The sequence below is a fragment of the Artemia franciscana genome, chromosome 5, assembly GCF_032884065.1.
Source record: "Artemia franciscana chromosome 5, ASM3288406v1, whole genome shotgun sequence".
Taxonomy (NCBI): Eukaryota; Metazoa; Arthropoda; class Branchiopoda; order Anostraca; family Artemiidae; genus Artemia; species Artemia franciscana.
In genome coordinates, this window is record NC_088867.1 from 30,683,947 (window position 1) to 30,702,832 (window position 18,886).

General features: G+C 36.9%; 1 protein-coding gene across 2 annotated transcripts in view; it reads left to right on the plus strand.

The window, feature by feature from the left end:
* Positions 1-17,341: 17,341 nt before the first annotated feature.
* LOC136027250 (uncharacterized) overlaps positions 17,342-18,886 on the plus strand; it is a 67,267-nt gene continuing 65,722 nt past the window's right edge. For both annotated transcript variants that reach the window (XM_065704322.1, XM_065704321.1), the window contains exon 1: positions 17,342-17,606. In XM_065704322.1, the coding sequence (XP_065560394.1) occupies positions 17,401-17,606 (206 nt within the window). In that variant the 5' untranslated portion in view covers positions 17,342-17,400. The remainder of the gene's footprint in view (positions 17,607-18,886) is intronic.

Sequence of the window (18,886 nt, forward strand, 5' to 3'; positions counted from 1 at the left end):
AAGTCTTCATATATGGCTTCTGAACAAATTGGAGGGCTAGATGAATCTTTGTGACCTTGAAACCGTTGGCCAGCATCCACCCTAAAAGAACGTGGTGTACAACAATATTTGGTTTCGGGTGAAGGTCGGCAATCAGCTTTTGTTTTGAAGGTGTCTAGTACATACCCCCATCCACTACCAAAGATAAATTATAGGGACGCAATGAATCCCTAGGTACTGGTCTGTTCATGCAGGGGAGAACAAAGTCCTTTACCGAGTCGTGAAGTTCCATTAGTATTTCAACATCAATTTAGAAAAACCATCTTTGCGGTTCATTCTCCTCAATAGTGAAAATGTCGGGGAAATTTGGAGCACAATGATTGTCCAGCCATTTGTAATTCCCACACTACAAACAGAAGTGAGCCATTTACGATGGATAAAAGGAGTTCATATCTAAGAAAACAGCATTCGACTTTTAACTTGTGCTTTGTCCAGTCAGGTCAGTTTCCAGAATACGATCCCCATGGAAAACATAGCCACCGCGCATGGATCTTTACGAACTAGTGCTGACCAGTGATCAGACCTGTTCTTTCATCGCTGATTTTTAACAATTAAATCCGTTACCAGATGAGTAGTTAAAAAATAATACCTCGAATATAACCTAAATTTCTCGTAAAGTTTATTCGAGTTTTTACAGACAAAATCCAACTTCGTTTTTTACTTTTTTACTTTTATTTGCATAATAAACAAAAATATAAACTCTTACAGATATAAATCACTACGCTAGGGGAAAATGTTGGTTTTACTAACACGTAGCGATTAACTACGTATACATTCCTAAAGGCATCCTAAAATAATAATAAAAAACTACATAAATATTCCTAGAAGCATACTAGTCTAAAATAGTAATGAAAAAATAAAACAAGACAATCACCTTCTCTCAAACACCCTCAGGGTGTTTGATACAACTCCATCCACCCCGACCCATTCAACCTGCTCTTCCCTCCAAGCCTATAACCCACTGCAATCCCCCCAAAAAACACTATTTCCCCAATAAATTGTCTTTTAATCTTTTTTTAAGCTGTGGAAGGTGCCCAGCCGCCCTAACCCTCACAGGAAGCGAATTCCATGCGTAAGGGCCGAAATTTGGCAAGCGTATCAGGGACCGGACTAGATTAAATTAGAAATAGTCGTTTTCCCTATTTGACCATCTAGGGGGGGAGTGGGGGCCGGTTAATTCGGAAAAAATAGAAAAAATGAAGTATTTTTAACTTATGAGCGGGTGATTGGATCTTAATGAAATTTGATTTTTGGAATGATATTGTGTCTCAGAGCTCTTATTTTAAATCCCGACTGGGTAAATGACATTGGGGGGAGTTGGAGGGGGGGGAACCTAAAATCTTGGAAAACACTTAAGAGTGGAGGGATCGGGATGAAACTTGATGGGAAAAATAAGCGCAAGTCCCAGATACATGATTGACATAATTGGAACTGATTCGCTCTCTTTGGGGTAGTTGGGGGGGGGGGAGTAATTCTTAAAGATTAGAAAAATGAGGTATTTTCAACTTACGAACGTGTGATCGGATCTCAATGAAATTTGATGTTTAGAAGGATATCGTGTCTTAGAGCTCTTATCTTAAATCCCGACCGGATCTGGTGATGGGGGCGGGGAGTTGGGAGGGGGAAATCTAAAACTTGGAAAACACTTAGAGTGGAGGGATCGGGATGAAACATGGTGGGAAAAATAAACACAAGTCCTAGATAGATGATTGACATAAACGGAACGGATCCGCTCTCTTTTGGGTAGTTGGTGGGGGGGGGGGTATTTCTGAAAAATAAAAAAAAATGAGGTATTTTTAACTTACGAACGGGTGATCGGATCTCAGTGAAATTTGATATTTAGAAGGATATCGTGGCTCAGAGCTCTTATTTTAACCCGACCGGATCTGGTGACATTGTGGGGAGGGGGGAGTTGGGAGGGAGAAACCTAAAAATTGGAAAACACTTAGAGTGGAGGGATCGGGATGAAACTTGGTGGAAAAAAAACACGAGTCCTAGATACATGATTGATATAACCAGAACGGATCCGCTCTCTTTGGGGTAGTTGTGGGGGGGGGGTTAATTCTGAAAAATTAGAAAAAATGAGGTATTTTTAACTTACGAACGGGTGATTGGATCTCCATGAAATTTGATTTTTAGAAGGATATCGTGTCTCAAAACTCTTATTTTAAATCCTGACCGGATCTGGTGACATTGGGGGAAGTTTGGGGTGGGGAAACCTAAAATGATGGGAAACGCTTAGATTGGAGGGATTGGGATGAAACTTGGTTGGAAAAATAAGCAGAAGTCTTGCATACGTGATTTACATAATTGGAACGGATCCGCTCAATTGCGGGGGGGGGGGGTGATTCTGAAAAATAAGAAAAATGACGTATTTTTAACTTACGAAGGAGTGATCGGATCTTCATGAAACTTCATATTTAGAAAGACCTCGTAACTCCGATATCTTATTTTAAATCTCAACCGGATCAAGCGTAATTGGGGTGGGGGCAGTTGGGGGGACCGGAAATCTTAGAAAATACTTAAAGCGGTGAGATCAGGCTGAAACTGGATGGGAAGAATAGAAACCTGTCTAAGATACGTGACTGACATAACTGGACCGGATCTGCTCTCTTTGGTGGAATTGGGGGGGGGGGTAATATTGAAAATTGAGGTATTTGTAACTTACGAAAGGGTGACCAGATCTTAATGAAATTTGATATTTAGAAGGATCTTGTGCTTTAAAGTTCTAATTTCAAATTCCGACCAGATCCTTTGACATTCGGGGGAGTTGGAGGGGGGAACCGGAATTCTTGGAAAACATGAAAATTGGAGTATTTATATCTTACAAATAGATGATCGGATCGTAATGAAATTTGATTTTTAGAAGGAATTCATGTCTCAGATTTCTTATTTCAAATCCCGACCAGATCTTTTGACATTGTGGGGATTTGGAGGGGGAAATCTTGAAAAAACACTTGGAGTGTAGGAATCGGGATGAAGCTTGGTGGATAGAATAAACAAATGTTCTTGATACGTGATTGACAGAATCGTACTGGATTCGCTCTCTTTGGGGGAGTTGGGGGGAGGGGTTCAGTGATTTGGCGAGTTCGGTGCTTCTGGACGTGCTAGGGCGATTAAAATTGGTTGGCGTGTCAGGGAGCCGCACAATTTGACTTGCTAAAGTCGTTTTCCCAGATTCGACCATCTGGGGGGCAAAAGGGAGAGGAAAAATTAGAAAAAATTAAGTATTTATAACTTACGAGTGGGTGATCGGATCTTAATGAATTTTGATATTTAGAAGGACTTGGTGACTCAGAGCTCTTATTTTAAATCTTGACCGGCATTAAGCCTCTTATATATATATATATATATATATATATATATATATATATATATATATATATATATATATATATATATATATATATATATATATATATATATATATATATATATGTTGCATATAAATAGATTGTCAGGTTTACTGACTCTTGAATATGCAAATATAATTGTCCATGGGAAAAACAATCCGTATTCAGATCTATACCTCATTATTCTAATGATGTGTCCCTGTGTCCCGGTCGTCATTTATATTCCCTGTGTCCCGGTCGTCATTTGTGTCCCGGCGTCCCAGTTTGTAATTTCTCTTTGAGTGTCCCGGTCGTCATTTATATTCCTTGTGTCCCGGTGTCCCGGTCTGTAATTTCTATTCGAACAATCCCTGTGTCCCGGTCGTCATTTATATATCCCGCCTGTGCCCCCGGCGTCCCCTTTGTAGTTGTGTCCCTGTGTCCCGGTCGTCATTTATATTCCCTGTGTCCCGGTCGTGATTTGTGTCCGGGTGTCCCAGTCTGTAATTTCTCTTTGAGGTTCCCGGTCGTCATTTATATTCCCTGTGTCCCGGTCGTCATTTGTGTCCCGGTGTCCCGGTATGTAATTTCATCAGTTGACAAACATGACGTCAGTCGACACACAAACATGACGTCACTCGACACACACACACAAACAGACAACTATATATATATATATATATATATATATATATATATATATATATATATATATATATATATATATATATATATATATATATATATATATATATATATATATATATATATATATATATATCGATAAAACTAGCACTTGTAAACCAACTGGTAATATTTCCGTATGTTTGTAGGATTGCAGAAAATTTGCGCTTAGCTAAGTATAAATAACAAGAATATTGATATAGGAAACTAATGTATCACGCTTTTATAGTCTTACACTAGCTGTAATATCAGTAACTTGCATTATAACAATTAAAACTACCTTATAAACTTAGGTAAAAAAAAAAATATTATCCTCAGAGGTGCAAAGTCATTAAACAGCATAAATTAATCGATTTATTAGGTGTTAAATATAGAAAACAAGTTATTCAACTCAAAGCGAGGAGCAGCATTAAAACTTAAACGAAGATAAATTATTACGTATATGAGGGGATTCGCCTCCTCGTCAATACATCGCTCTTTACGCCAAAGTTTGAATTTTGTTCCAATTCTTTAAGTAAAACCCCTAAATTACAAAGGCTGTTTAATTAGAATTAATAGCTCTTTTGAAAGTACAAAAAAAGCTTTAGTGTAAAGAGCGAGGTATTTATGAGGACCCAAACACCCTCATATACATAACAATTTCTATTCATTTTAAGTTTTAACGTTGCTCCTTCATTTTAGCTGAAAACACTTATTTTTTTTATTTAATTTCTGAAATAATGCAGGAAAATCTGGCGCCCCCATTATGGGAAAATTATCTTCTCCAGTGAAAAATTCTTCCATGGAAAGATAGCCCATGTACACCACTCCTCCCCACCTCCTCCTCACCCCAAGCACCAGAGAGCCCCCCCCCCCTGAAAACATCTGTATACTTCCGACAAAAATCATACTATATGTAAACAATTGGCAAAATTCATTTTTTCCCAAAAAGCCTTTCCCAAGGGGACTGTGAGGGATCAAGTCATGGTCAAAGACAGAATTATTATAATATTCGACTATGCTGAACAAAATGGTCACTTCAAAATTTATCCGGTGACTTTGGGAAAAGACTGAACGTGGGAGGGGTCTAGTTGTCCTCCAGAGGTTTTGGTCACTTGAAAAAGGCACTAAAACTTTTAATTTCCGTTTGAATGAGCTCTCATGCGCTATTCTTGGACACCTGGGTTGATACTATTATCCCTGGAAAAAAAATAATTAACACGCATCTGAGATCTCTCTTCTGCCAAGAAAAAGTTAAATTCCACATTTTTATAGATAGTAGCCTAAACCGCCCCACAAAAGGGTTCTCTGATATACTGAATCTGATGGTGTAATTTTCAGTAGTATTCAATGACTTTCAGGGGTTACTTTGCTTTTTTTTCGGAAATAAGGCAAATTTTCTCAGGCTCTTAGCTTTTGATGGGTAAGACTAATCTTGATGAAATTTATATATTAGAAATCAGCATGATAATACAATTCTTTTGATGCAACTATTGGCATCAAAATTCCGTTTATTCGAGTTTCCGTTACTATTGAGCCAGGTCGCTCCTTACTTACAGTAGGTTACCACGAACTGTTTGAACATCTTAGTCTCATTTAGTATTAATCAAAAGGACGAACTCATATACCATAATATGATCTGTGGAAATCGGGTTATTTCATACAATGAAAATTTTAAGTTATGATACAAATTCTACAGAAAGGCTCCCGGTGCTATATATATATATATATATATATATATATATATATATATATATATATATATATATATATATATATATATATGTCTAGTGTTACCCATTAAAAGACTATGAGCCTCAGAAAATGTGTCTGATTTTCGAAAAGGGGGGGGGACATTTCCTAAAAGTCAAAGAATCTTATTGAAATCAAAGAAACACCCTATAAGTGACCGAAAAAAATAATCACGAAATCAATCTTATGAAATCACCCTACAATTGACCAAAACAGTTGACAACTAGACCCCCTCCCACACCATTTTTTCCAAAGTCGTCTGATTAAATTTTTGAGATTGCCACTTTGTTCAGCATAGTTGAAAGGCCCAATGACTGTACTTTTGTTAGACAAATTCAGCCTTGACATAAAAAATGATTAGCATTCTTTTAACGAAAGTATGCTAAGGAATGCTTTTCAGGTTGAGTCGTCCGCAGAAAATTTTCTGGGGAGAATTTGCAGCAAAAATGGATTTTTTCCTGGGCAATTTCCAAGTGGAAAGATATTACGGGGGGGGGGACTTTCCATGGAAGAATTTTTGTCGGAGGGAATTTCCACGGCGGGAAAACAGATTTTCTCTGATTACTTGAAAAAAAAAATGTTTTTAAAAAGTTTATCTACTAAAAGTAAGAAGCAACACCAAAACTTATTTATATGTCCTACTATTCATATACACCAGTTTACGATCCCTGCTCTCCCTTGGGAGTTGGTTTGTTCTGTATTTTTAAGTGAAATAAATAAAACAGTAGGCAGGGAGTTTGTCAACGATTTCAATAGACAGATCTATATTTAGCTATCTTAATTCTTTTATTTTTTTTGTGTTACTTTATTAAGATTTTAAAATACATTATCCCCTCCCAGTTCAAGTTGCTAAGAATTTTCCCGATTATGTCATTTTTTATAGTTTCCCCTGAAATGACAGGGCCCCCAGACGAAGTCATATGGGTTCACCTGTTCCTCCAAACAATCCAGCGTGATATACTACTATCTTACTTAGAAGGTTAGTATTCCAAGTTTGAGTTTGATAAAATGACTTCTTGCAGAAATCAAATAATGTATTTATGCAAGACACAGTTCCCAAGGAAGTGATATTCAAAACAAAAGGATTCCTATCTGACAACTTCTTTTGGATTGCTTCAGACAACGCTCGACTGATAAAAGACAAATGAATAATAAATGTTTCCAACCAAAGCAGTATACAGTTACGTAACGCAAAATTTCCTATCAATTTTTAAAACTTACTCTAAAAATCCGGTAAAATCATGTTAAGCGGATGATTGAGCAACAGGAGTGGTCACTCTTTAGTGACAGCTCATCAACCATGGTTACAGTAATAGCTACAACCTAGTAAGGAGCGAACCACAGTCCATAATAACCAAAAGTTGAAAAACGTGTTTTGGAAAAAAAACTGCCTAAGGAAAAAAATTGCCATCTGACACGGGATCAGGAATGGTACAAGTGAAAGTTTATTGCAAAAGCAAAACTAATGATATTTTCGAATTTTTAGGCGGCTAAGTCAAGATTTTTTTGGTGATGTCAAAGACTGCGGCAACATAATTGTCATCTATTTATCTCCAACATAGCAGAAAGGCACTAGGATAATGCCCGAATTTAAATATATATAAACGGAGATAAAATAAAATCCAAGTGTATCTCGCTTCTCACCAAATGATGTATGTCTTGGATTCCCACGATTGCGTCTAAGTTCTGCCAAGCTTGGCTCGATTTTACCAAACTTGGCAGAGACCCGCCACAGTTGGCACAGTTCTTTCCTGCTCGCCACAGTTCCATTACGCTTGACACAGTTCTGTCAAGCTTGGCAGAGCTGCAAAATTTAAGTTACTTTATTTTTTTCATGAAAGTAAGCAATATTTAGCCAATAGCAGGTTACTTCTGCGGAATTTCAAATAAACCCCCTATTTGCAATCATGGTTGCAGTGGTATCTGTCACCTACCAAAGACTGAGCCACAACTAATAGTAAAAACTATCTAGTGAGAGGGAAAATCTCATTTGTACTTGATATAAGAATTATAACTATTATTTTAATTAGACTTAATAGTAAACTTTATGTTGAGAACAAATTTATGGACATTTGAAAAATAGCATAGACGACATAGACTTAACATATCTAAAGAAGCCAATACGATTTTTTTATTGTTAAAATTGAATATCAAAAATAGGATTTACTTCGTGCGTTTCTCAGACCTCCCCAGAGGGTATATGTAAGTTTATCATATAAATAGAGTTAGAGGGTATGTTGTCACCGGTATATTTGAAATCTACACATGAAAATTTTATAATTTTCATGCACTGCAAACGAATAGACCAAATTTTTTCATAACTCTCTTTCTCGTTAAAAGTATTTTTTTAGTTTTCACTTACTAAAGATGTTTGGGCAAACCTCTTTGGTAGCTGCAACCTAGTAAAGAGAAAACCACAGCCCATAGTAACCAAAAGTTGAAGAGCAGATTTTGAGAAAAAATGACTAATGAGAAAATATTGCCATCTGACATTGTTTTGGAAATTATTACTTTTTGTTACTCTTAAAAGTAAAAGTTTATTCAGACAACAAACTTTGGATGATTTTGAAAAAGAGTCGGAAACCCCTCGAAAATGGCATCAGATGAAATTTTCGAATAGAAATTATAATTACTAGTACTCTTTTAAGTGGCTAAAATATTGGAGGGCAGCTAACCCCTCTTCCAAAAAACAACCCCTTCTGCTAAAGTCGTCCGATCAGCAATATGAGATAGCAATTTTTCAGCATATCGAAAGGTACAATAACCATAATTTTGGTGATGACCCGATGCTTAATTATCCCTGGGAAAGCGTTGTAAGGTACGCAATTATGGTCCTACAATGCCCAATGGATTAAATTAGATTAATAGAGTTTAGTTCAGCGGGTAGAGCTACTTTATTTTTCGGTTTTTAAAAAGGCTTTCTTGGTACAGCTGTTGAGCGCTCTATTCCGTTGAGTGGAACTTCTTTCAAATTCTACTGCGGACAAAAATTTTATGGAATATAAAGTATCCCTAAGAAAAAAATGTCTTGAAAGAAAATGTTTCAACGAAGAAAAAAAGTTCCTTGAAAGAAAGAAAAAAAAGCCTTGAAAGAAAAATGAAATTCTGAAAGAAAACATCTCGCAAGATATTAGGTAAAACCCACGGGTGCATGGTTTTTAGGTGGCACCCCTGTGTGTTTTTCCTCCTCATTTAAAAGCGGGTCTTCCCCGCGGGGCCTGAAGAGACAAGACACATGAGGATGCCTCATCTATATATATAAAAATAAGTTGTGTGTGTACTGACGTCATGTTTGTCGACTGTCGACTGACGTCATGTTTGTTTGTCGACTGACGTCATGTTTGTCGACTGTATATGACTTCATTAAGAAGAAACAGCCAAGGAAACTGCTCATAGAGCTAATTCCAAAAGGCTTGCGGCTAATAGAGAAAGTAGGAAAAGAAAGTGTGCCGAGGAATCACAACAACAGCGTGAAAACAGGCTTGTGGCTAATAGAGAAAGTATGAAAAGAAAGCGTGCCGAGGAATCACAACAATAGCGAGAAAACAGGCTTGCGTCTGAAAGAAAAATCACCAAAAGAAAGCGTTCCGAGGAATCACAAGAGTAACCTGAAACAACCTGTACAGCAAGAGTCAAAACGTATCAAAACTGAAAATGATAGCGATTATGATTGAGTGTGGGATTTTGACTTGGATAAGGTCATCAATGCCTACCAGATTTTAGTTAAAAAAACAAAGGTTCGGCGATATGTATTTTATAGTGACGAAAGACAAGTCAAGGTAAAACAAACCAAACAACTTGAAAGTGATACCGATGATGAAAAAACGACGTTGAAAGGACTATCGTTTCCCAGTTGCAACATCTTTTCCACATAAATAATAATTTAGTGCTTCTGTTCAAAACTGCAATCGAATTCATGCCTATTGATAAGCAACTATCAACGAAGTGGCAATCGTTATGGTCGATAATTTGTATATGACTTCATTATAAGTATATAAGAAGGCGTTTCAAAGAGAAGTTCTTATTAAACTCATCGATGCTACGATGCCCTACAATATCCTATAATTTTTTGGGATGGAGCCGACGGCTATCACTTTAATATTAAATTGGTAAATCCAGCCACTAACAAAGAAATGGATAAAAAATGCAGCGGAATGAAAAATCATGCCTATAGATTAATGATTCGTCATTTATTACATTTATATATAATCCATCTTGGGATTAGATACAACAGATTTTACATTCTGAACAATCGCCGGTTCATAGACATGATATTACGGCCCATGTCTTCCGGCAAAAGTTGCTCTCCTTCATCTCCTACAGAGTTATGGGAGAAATACAAATCGCAAATGGCTGAGAATATACTCCCCCGAATACGGCTAGAAAGGTCAGATATGACCTTGGACTTTACAACAGAAATTTATAACTGCGCTTTAGTTATGATTGAAGATTTGTGCTTATCTATTGCAAATAAACTTCTCAAGCATTTGGGAATGTCTTCTCCTAATCGTACTGCTTCTATTTCTCCATGTGTAGAATGGGATCGTGAACAAAGTTACAACCCAATTGATCTATTGTCGTATGTTACAGACCGGGACGCAAGGAATATAAATATCGACCAGGACACTCAAAGAGAAATCACAGACCGGGACACCGGGACACAAATGACAAGCGGGACACAGGGAAAATAAATGACGACCGGGACACTCAAAGAGAAATTACAGACCAAGCCACCGGGACACAAATGACGACCGGGACACAGGGAATATAAATTACGACCGGGACACAGGGAATATAAATTACGACCGGGACACAGGAACTCAACTACAACGGGGATGCCGGAAGGGCACATGGGGGATATATAAATGACGACGGGGACACAGGGAACATTCGATTAGCAATTACCATCAACAAAGCCCAAGGGCAATCATTAGAAAAAAGCGGTATGGATCTGAAAACGGATTGTTTTCCCATGGACAATTATATGTTGCATGTTCAAGAGTCGGTAAACCTGACAATCTATTTATATACACAGACAATGGGACAGCGAAGAATATTGTATATTCGCAAGTTTTACGTAGTTAAAAACATGTATATATGTTTATATACATATTCACAGATGGGACACAGAGACACAACTACAATGGCCAATAACTGATATGGCGCGAAACAACTTACGCGCGCGGGGGAACTAGGGTGGCGCGAAGCGCCACCCCAAATGCTAGTTCCCAATAAATTCACTTAGTCATGCAAGAATGCGTCATTCTCAACATAAGTAAACATTCCATATTATGTAAGGGTTAAAGAAATCTTGACAAATGTCTTGAGAAAAATGTCTTGAAAAACGTCTTGAAAAAACATCTTGAAGAAACAGTGAATTAAAAACGTCTTGAAATGTCTTAAAGAAAAATGTCTTAAGAAACGTCATGAAGAAAAATGTCTTAAAAACGTCTTGAAAATGTTTTGAAGAAGAAATGTCTTAAAAAATGTCTTGAAAGGTCTTGAAACATCTAGAACAAAGTCTTGTCAAAAAAAAAGTTTAGAAAACGTCTTGAAATGTCTTAAAACATCTTGAAAAACGTCTTGCAGAAAACTGTTTTAAAAAATGTCTTAAAATGTCTTGAAGAAAACTGGCTTAAAACTCCCTGAAATGTCTAAAAAACGTCTTAAAAACGTCTTGAAGTCAAAAACATCCTGAAGACAAACGTCTTAAGAAATATCTTGGATTGTTTTGAAAAGTCTCGAAAAACGGCTTGAAATTAAAATTTTTCAAAAACATCTTGAAATGTCTTGAAAAAACATTTTGAAGAAAAATGTCTTTAAAATATCTTGAAATGTCTAGAAACGTCTTGAAAAATGTCCTGAAGAAACATATCTTAAAAAGTCCTTGGATAGTCTTGAAAGGTCTTGAAAAACGTCTTGAAGAAAACAAACCCTATTATGTAATAATTAAGGAAATCCTGATTTGACAGGGTTCTGAATGTTTTTCCCTACACCCTTAGGTTTTTAAACATTCAAGGAAATATGATTCAGTTTGGGCCCCTAAGGTATTTTCTGGCCCTTGCGGGTTTTTAAACAACCAAAAAAAAATCATTTGCATAACTAAATAAACCCTGTTACGTAATAACCAAAGAAATTCTAAAGTAAGCGATTTCTGCCCCCCCCACGAGGTTTATAAGCAACTAACACCTACATCGTTTAGAAAACCCTCTCTATAACGTAATTCATCCCTGCATTATTTAGGAAACATTCTCTATTACGCAACATTCAGGTGTAGTATGCCGTTACAGGTGTGCTATAGAATTGAGTAAGAGCCAAGTACATATAATAGCACCATGAGGAGTCAGTAGCTCCAATAGTATACCCCCTATTGCTGCGCTTAAAAGTGTTGAGGGGTTACTACTCACATCAGAGCTGCCCAAACAATAAAGTGATTTTCTTTCTTGTTCAATGTAGATGACTCTAATTACCCTACACAAGATTTTTGACCATACTAATTTCAATAGTGCATCTTTGATTTTGATCTGATACCATTTTCAAGGGGTTTCAGGCTCTTTTTTGAAATCATTCAAAAAAATTGTCAATAGGCATTTACTTTCCAGATTAACTAAAATAATAGTTACTTACCATTCCTGAATCAATGTCAGATGGAAGTTTTTTCTCATTAGGTAGTTTCTTTTCAAAATACGCTTTTCAACTTTTGGTTAGTATAGACTTTGGTTTGGTCTTAACTAGGTTGCAGCCGCTAATTATGCCTACTGCTTTTTCTGATACCACTTACAGTTCTTCCCCCGGACTACGCAGGGTCATATCATCATCAAAACCATATTTATCAGACCTTTGAAATATGTTGAACTAAATGGCTATCTCGAAGTTTTTATAGGACAACTTTGGAAGGAGGAACCGTTTGGGAAGGGGTAGCGGTTAGCTGCCCTCCAATCTTTTTGGTCACTCAAAAAGGGCAATGGTAAATTTAATTTCCGTTCAAATGAGTCATTAAACATCTTTCTAAGATATTCTGGTCACTCGCTAGCCCTAGTAGAAAAAAAGGACACACATTGCAACTCATGCAAAAAAATGACTTTCCTTTGTTGTCAAGCCGGAAAACTGTAATTATCCTATACAAGATTTTTGACCATATTGACTTCAATGGTAAAACTTTGATTTTGATCTGATACATTTTTGAGGGGTTTCACGCTCCTTTTCAAAACCATTTAAAATTTGCTGTCTCAGTAAACTTTTACTTTTAATATTAACTGAAAAAATAGTTACCATTCCTGAATCAACGTCAGATGGCAATTTCCTGTTATTAAACAGTTTTTTTCAAAATATGCTTTTCAACTTTTGGCTGCTTTGGGTTGTGGTTTGATCTTTACTAGGTTGCAGCTACCTTAAAACCCCAAGTTGCATTTTCGAAATCCCCCCTCTTACATACTCTCCCAAACCCCGTTAATAACTGAAAAATGCTTCAGCCGAGAAAAAGTGTTATGAAAAGATAAATGTAGTCTATTCATTTGCACTGTATGAAAATTATAAAATTTTCATGTGTATATTTTCAAACGTACAGATGACAACCTACCCTCTGATTCTATTTATGTGACAAACTTAAACATACCCTGTGGGGAGGCTTGAGAAAAGCAGGAAGTAAAACCTGTTTTTGATATTCAAATTTTAACAATAAAAAAGTCGTATTGACTTAAATTCAGATTTGCCTTCTTTGTTAAGTCTATGTCGTCTATATTATTGTTCAAATGCCCACAAATTTGTTCTCAACATGTAATTATACTAGTAAACCTAGTGAAAATAATAATTAAAATTCCTATCACAGGCAGCGCAATAGCGCTACCTAAGTAAAGAACGATGTTGGCACAATGTATTGTTCATTTTTTGTTGTTTAGACCCGGGCCCTTCGTATCGAAGGAACTGTCGCAGAAACTTCACAAAGGGCTTTTTCGATTGGAAATTGAAGGGGCTAGTGCCCTTTTGACAGCCAAATGTGACTGGAGGGCAACTAGCCCCTCTTCCATGCCCACCATTCCCCCAAAATCATTCAATCAAAATTTTGAGACAAACATTTCGTTCAACTTAGTTGAAAGGGCCGGAAATTATGTATTTGAGGATGAAAACCCCAGTAGAGCCCTCAGGATAAGAGTTGCAAATTATTCCCTTGTGGCATTTAAGGTTTTTTTATAGAAAACTTTGCCCTTTGTAATAGTCGAAAGTGATCAGAGGGCAACTAACTCCCCTCCCATGCTCGCCATTTCCTCAAAGACTTCGAATCAAGATTTTTAAATAGCCATTCTGTTCAACGTACTTGAAAGGTGCAAAAATTATGTCTTTGAGGATGACAAACCCCCCACAGCCCATCATCTACCCAAAGCTTTCCGATCAAAATTTTGAGATAGCCATTTTGTTCAACGTAGTTGAAAGGGTCGCCAATAATGTCTTTGAGGATGAAAATCCAACACAGCCCTCAGGGCTGAGGGTGTTAGTTTTACCCTGGGGGCATATAATATTTTTTATAGAAAACTTTGTCGTAGAAGCTACAAAAGGCTTCATTCGATTTGAAATTGAGAGGGCTAGTGTCCTTTTTAATTGTCGAAAGTGATCGGAGGGAGAATCCCCCCCACGTCCAATATCTCCCCAAACACTTCCAGTCAAAATTTTGAGATAGCCATTTTATTCAACGTATTTGAAAGGTCCGGAAATTATATCTATGAGGATAACAAATCCCCCCAGCCCTCAGGACAAGGGTTGTGAGTTATGCCCAGGGGTCATATAAGATTTTTATAGAAAGCGTGGTTATATAAGGGGGGTTCATTGGAGTTGCTTTCCATAGCTCTTTTTAAGAGTCGAAGTGATTGGAGGGCAGCTACCCCCCCCCCCCACACACACACGACATATTGTCCCAAAATGAATCTAATAAAAATTTTGAGATAACCACTTTATTCAAAATAGTCTAAATATCATATAACAAGTGTTTTGGGAATGAAACAAGCCCCAAAGCCTTGGGCAAGGGTTGTGATTTATGCCCACGGCGTATTTAAGGTTTTTATGGAAGGGATGGTTGAATACACTTTACAAGAGGCTCATTTGGTTATAAATTGGAAGTTCTAGTTCTCTTTTTAGAGTCAAAAGTGGTGGAGGGCAGCTAGTCCCCCCCCAACCATTCCTCTTCACCAAATGAATCTGATTAAAATTTTGAGATAGCACTTTTGCTCAAAATAGTCAAAAGAACTAAAACAATTATTCTAGGGTTAACACATTCCCCCAGTGCCCTGGCGACAGGGTTGTAAGTCATGGCCTTGGGTCGTACAAGGTTATATGGAATTGGTGGTCGCATAAACTTCAGATGGTCTCATTAGATTTGAAATTGAAAGCTATAGTACCCTTTTTAAGAGTCAAAGGTGATTTGAGAGCAGCCAGCCTCCCCCCCCCAACACTCATCATTCTCTCAAAGACATTAAATCAAAATTTAGAGATAGCAACTGTGTTCATTGTAGTTGAAGATTCCAGAAATTATGTCTTTGAGGAAGACACCCCCGCACACGGCTCTGAAGGAAATGGTTGTAAGTTACGCCCCGGGTGAATATAAAGTTTTTATAGAAAGAGAGGCTGTACATGCTTCGGAGGGGACTCATTGGATCGGTAATATGAATTTCTAGTGCCCTCTTTAAGAGTCAAAGTAATCAGAAGGCAGTTATCTCCTACTCTACACGTCGAGTTTTCCCAAAATAGATCAAATGAAAAATTTTGAGACAGTCATTTTATTCAAAATATTCCAGGGATCATATAACAAGTCTTATGGAGCTGAAACAAACCACCGGGGCCTGGGGACGAGAGTTCTAGGTTATACCGCGGGGTATTTAAAGTCTTTATGGAAGCGGTGGTTATTTAACGCCAGAAGAGGCAAATTTTGTTAGAAATTGGAATTTCTAGTTCTTTTTTAAGTGTCAAAAGTGATGGAGGGAGTTTACTCCCCCCCCCCCGACAACCCCGCTTTTCACCAAACGTACCTGATTGACATCACCAGATAATGATTTTGTTCAAAATAGTCCAAAGAACATATAATAATGTCCTTAGGGGTGACACAACCCTCCCCCCCAGTGCCCTGGGAATAGGGTTGTAAGTTATGCCATAAGGGCATATAAGGTTCATATGGAATGTGCGGTCGTATAAACTTCAGATGGGGCTTATTTGATTTGAAACAGGAAGTTATAAAGCCCTTTTTAACCGTCCAAGTGATCTGAGTGCAACCATCCCCCACCTCCACACTCGCCATTTCCCTTAACACCTCCAATCTGAATTAGGAGATTGTCCATTGGAGATTGTCAGATTAAAATTGTCCATTCATTAAAAAAAAATTCGAATGAATGTGCATTGTCAGTTTAAAATACATGCTGATATTTATTCCTTAAAATCTTGATCAATTTTTGATTTCTTAAAGTTATAAAAGTGAAAACATTTTAAAGACTGTTTTTCAGTAAAGTGCAAATTATATTCTGGCCTTTAGAAAGTATAAGGGTTTTGAACCTTACTCATGTTAATTTCTGCTCGTTTTGAGTTTGACCTGGTTATTTATTCTAATGTCTGTTCGTTTTGGGTTTCATTTATTTATTGATGCGGGTTTGTGGCAGTTGTATGCTTGGTAGATTATTTGATTCTATTTTTGTTCAGTTTTTGGTTTAATGAAGTTCTCTACTTTTAAAAAAAAAACTTATTTTATGGAAAGTTATTCTTTGTAATTAATATCAAGTACAAATGACAATTTTCCTCTCATTAGACAGTTTTTACTATGAATTGTGGCTCAGTCCTTGGTATGGTACAGATGTCATTGCAACCACGACTGCAAATAGGGGTTTACTTGAAATTCCTCGGAAATAACCTGCTATTGGCTAAATATTGCTTACTTTCATGAAAAAGTTAAAGGAATTTAATTTTTTTCAACTCTGTCAAGCGTGACGGAATTGTGACGAGAGGGACAGAACTGTTCCCACTGTGGCGAGTCTCTGCCAAGTGTGGTAAAGCTGAGCTAAGCTTGGCAAAACATAGACGTACTCGTTACAATCCAAGGTGTACACCATTTGGTGAGAAGCGAGTTAAGCCTCGATTGTTTTATTTTATCTCAAATCATACATATTTAAATCCTGGCAATATCCTAGTGAAAACAAGATATAACATGCCTTTCTGCTGAAAAAAAAATCATATTGGAGCTAAATAGATGACAATTATGTTTTCGCAGTCGCGACTTACTCCAGAAGATCTTGGTTTGACCGCGTAAAAACAATGTCATAATTGTGTTCTTAGCGTATTTAAGATATTTACGGCTAGAGAGAAATTGTCCCTCTCTCAGGTATTAGATAGATTTTGACATACTTTTCCATTGCTTTAGCAACGAACCGTCATATATTACGGCATAAAAGACAGTTTTTTTTCCTTTGCCAGTAGATCTGAATAGATCAACCACTACCACTCGATTATCAGGTTATGACGAAATCTAAATTATTAACTTCGCTAAGGCAAAGGTCACATCCGCTCATGTGCCATTTCGAAGAATTTGCTAAGGGAGACAATCCACAACCTTGCATCAACTAGTTTTCAGTTGATATTCAAAATGGCAACTGACCAAAACCTATTTGAAAGTGTTCGTAATTGGGTTCAACAATATTTGTTCAAATCACCCAGACTAAGCGTGGATGAAGATATTAAGGAAGAGAACGTGGAAGTACCTGAGCAGGAGGCATTAATAGTTGTTTCTAATCGTTTACCATTCGTCCTTAAAAAGAACCCTTTAACCGGAGTCGTTGAGCGGAAGTCGAGGTAATTTTTCTAAAGATTTAACTTGTTCAACCAGGATTATATTGATTTTGATTGAGAATCCGCTAGTCTGTGCAGCTTAAAATTCATTTTCAACTAGCTTATCGCCGTCTGACTACTCCAAATTTTTTAGTAAAGCTCAAATTCAGTGATAATATATTTCTAAACCTTGCTAAGCAGTTGCTAAATGATTTTTTCTCCCTGTTTAGGTTATGGCTTTATTAGCCTGTAGGTTTTCGAAAGTGACTTAATAAAAGGAGGAAAAGTAAAGATCCATTTAACTGGACAATAAGAAAGGTCAATGTTGGTATTACCTGAACAATTGTTTTGGGTCATGAAACTATTGTTAATAGATGCATTTTGAGTTTTTGAACATCTTTACTCTCTTGCAAAACTACCGCAAACTCACCGACGATTCTTAAAATGGCCCAGGAAAAATATAGTTAAGCTTTCTTAGACTAACCTATTAAGCTTTCTGCATCCCTTCATTTGAGTCAAATCAATATGGTTTTTAATAAATTTTATCAAGAATGATGCCTAAGAAGCGGACATGACCATTGTTTGGTCTACCATTAAAGCCATTCAATAGATGAACTTCAGATATTTGAATTGAGGATGAGCCGTATTACACGAGAAAAATTTAGAAAACCAAATTTCAGTCGGTGTCAAATAAGCCCAAAAATACATCCCTGCATTGACTCACAGATTCATTATATAAACTAATACAGTATCTAAAGTAGTTGCAGGAATGATCTTTAAAGGAGTAATTTTGTCATAAATAAGAACTTTCGTAAGCAAAACCTTGGGATTTTAAACTGGGAGAGGAGGATTTTTGGCATTATTTGTTGATTTATTTTCATTCTATAATAACAGAATGTCAACATTCTTATAAGCCATAGTGAAAGAGGATCATTATATAAGAGAGAAGGCAACCGTGGTCATCTGCTTCCAAAATCGGGACATTTTTCCCTCCCTAGATTTTGAATAAATGTCTTTTTTTGGTATTTACATTGAAAAATCGATAAATTTTGAAAAATGCATCCCCCGGAAAGAGGTTAGGTTAGGAAAATGAAACTTTCAGGGATGGGTCTAAAGGCTAAAGTATGTCGCGGGAATGTATTTTGAAGTACCTACCTCCTCTCCATCTACAGGGTCCTGACCTTTGAGGACCTTCAAAAATATGTGTGTTATAAAAGTGAAACCTTGCAAAATAGATCTTCTGCTTGAATGAAGTACAGCAAAATTGTTTTCAGCTTCACAACTTTGCCCAATCCCAATTTATA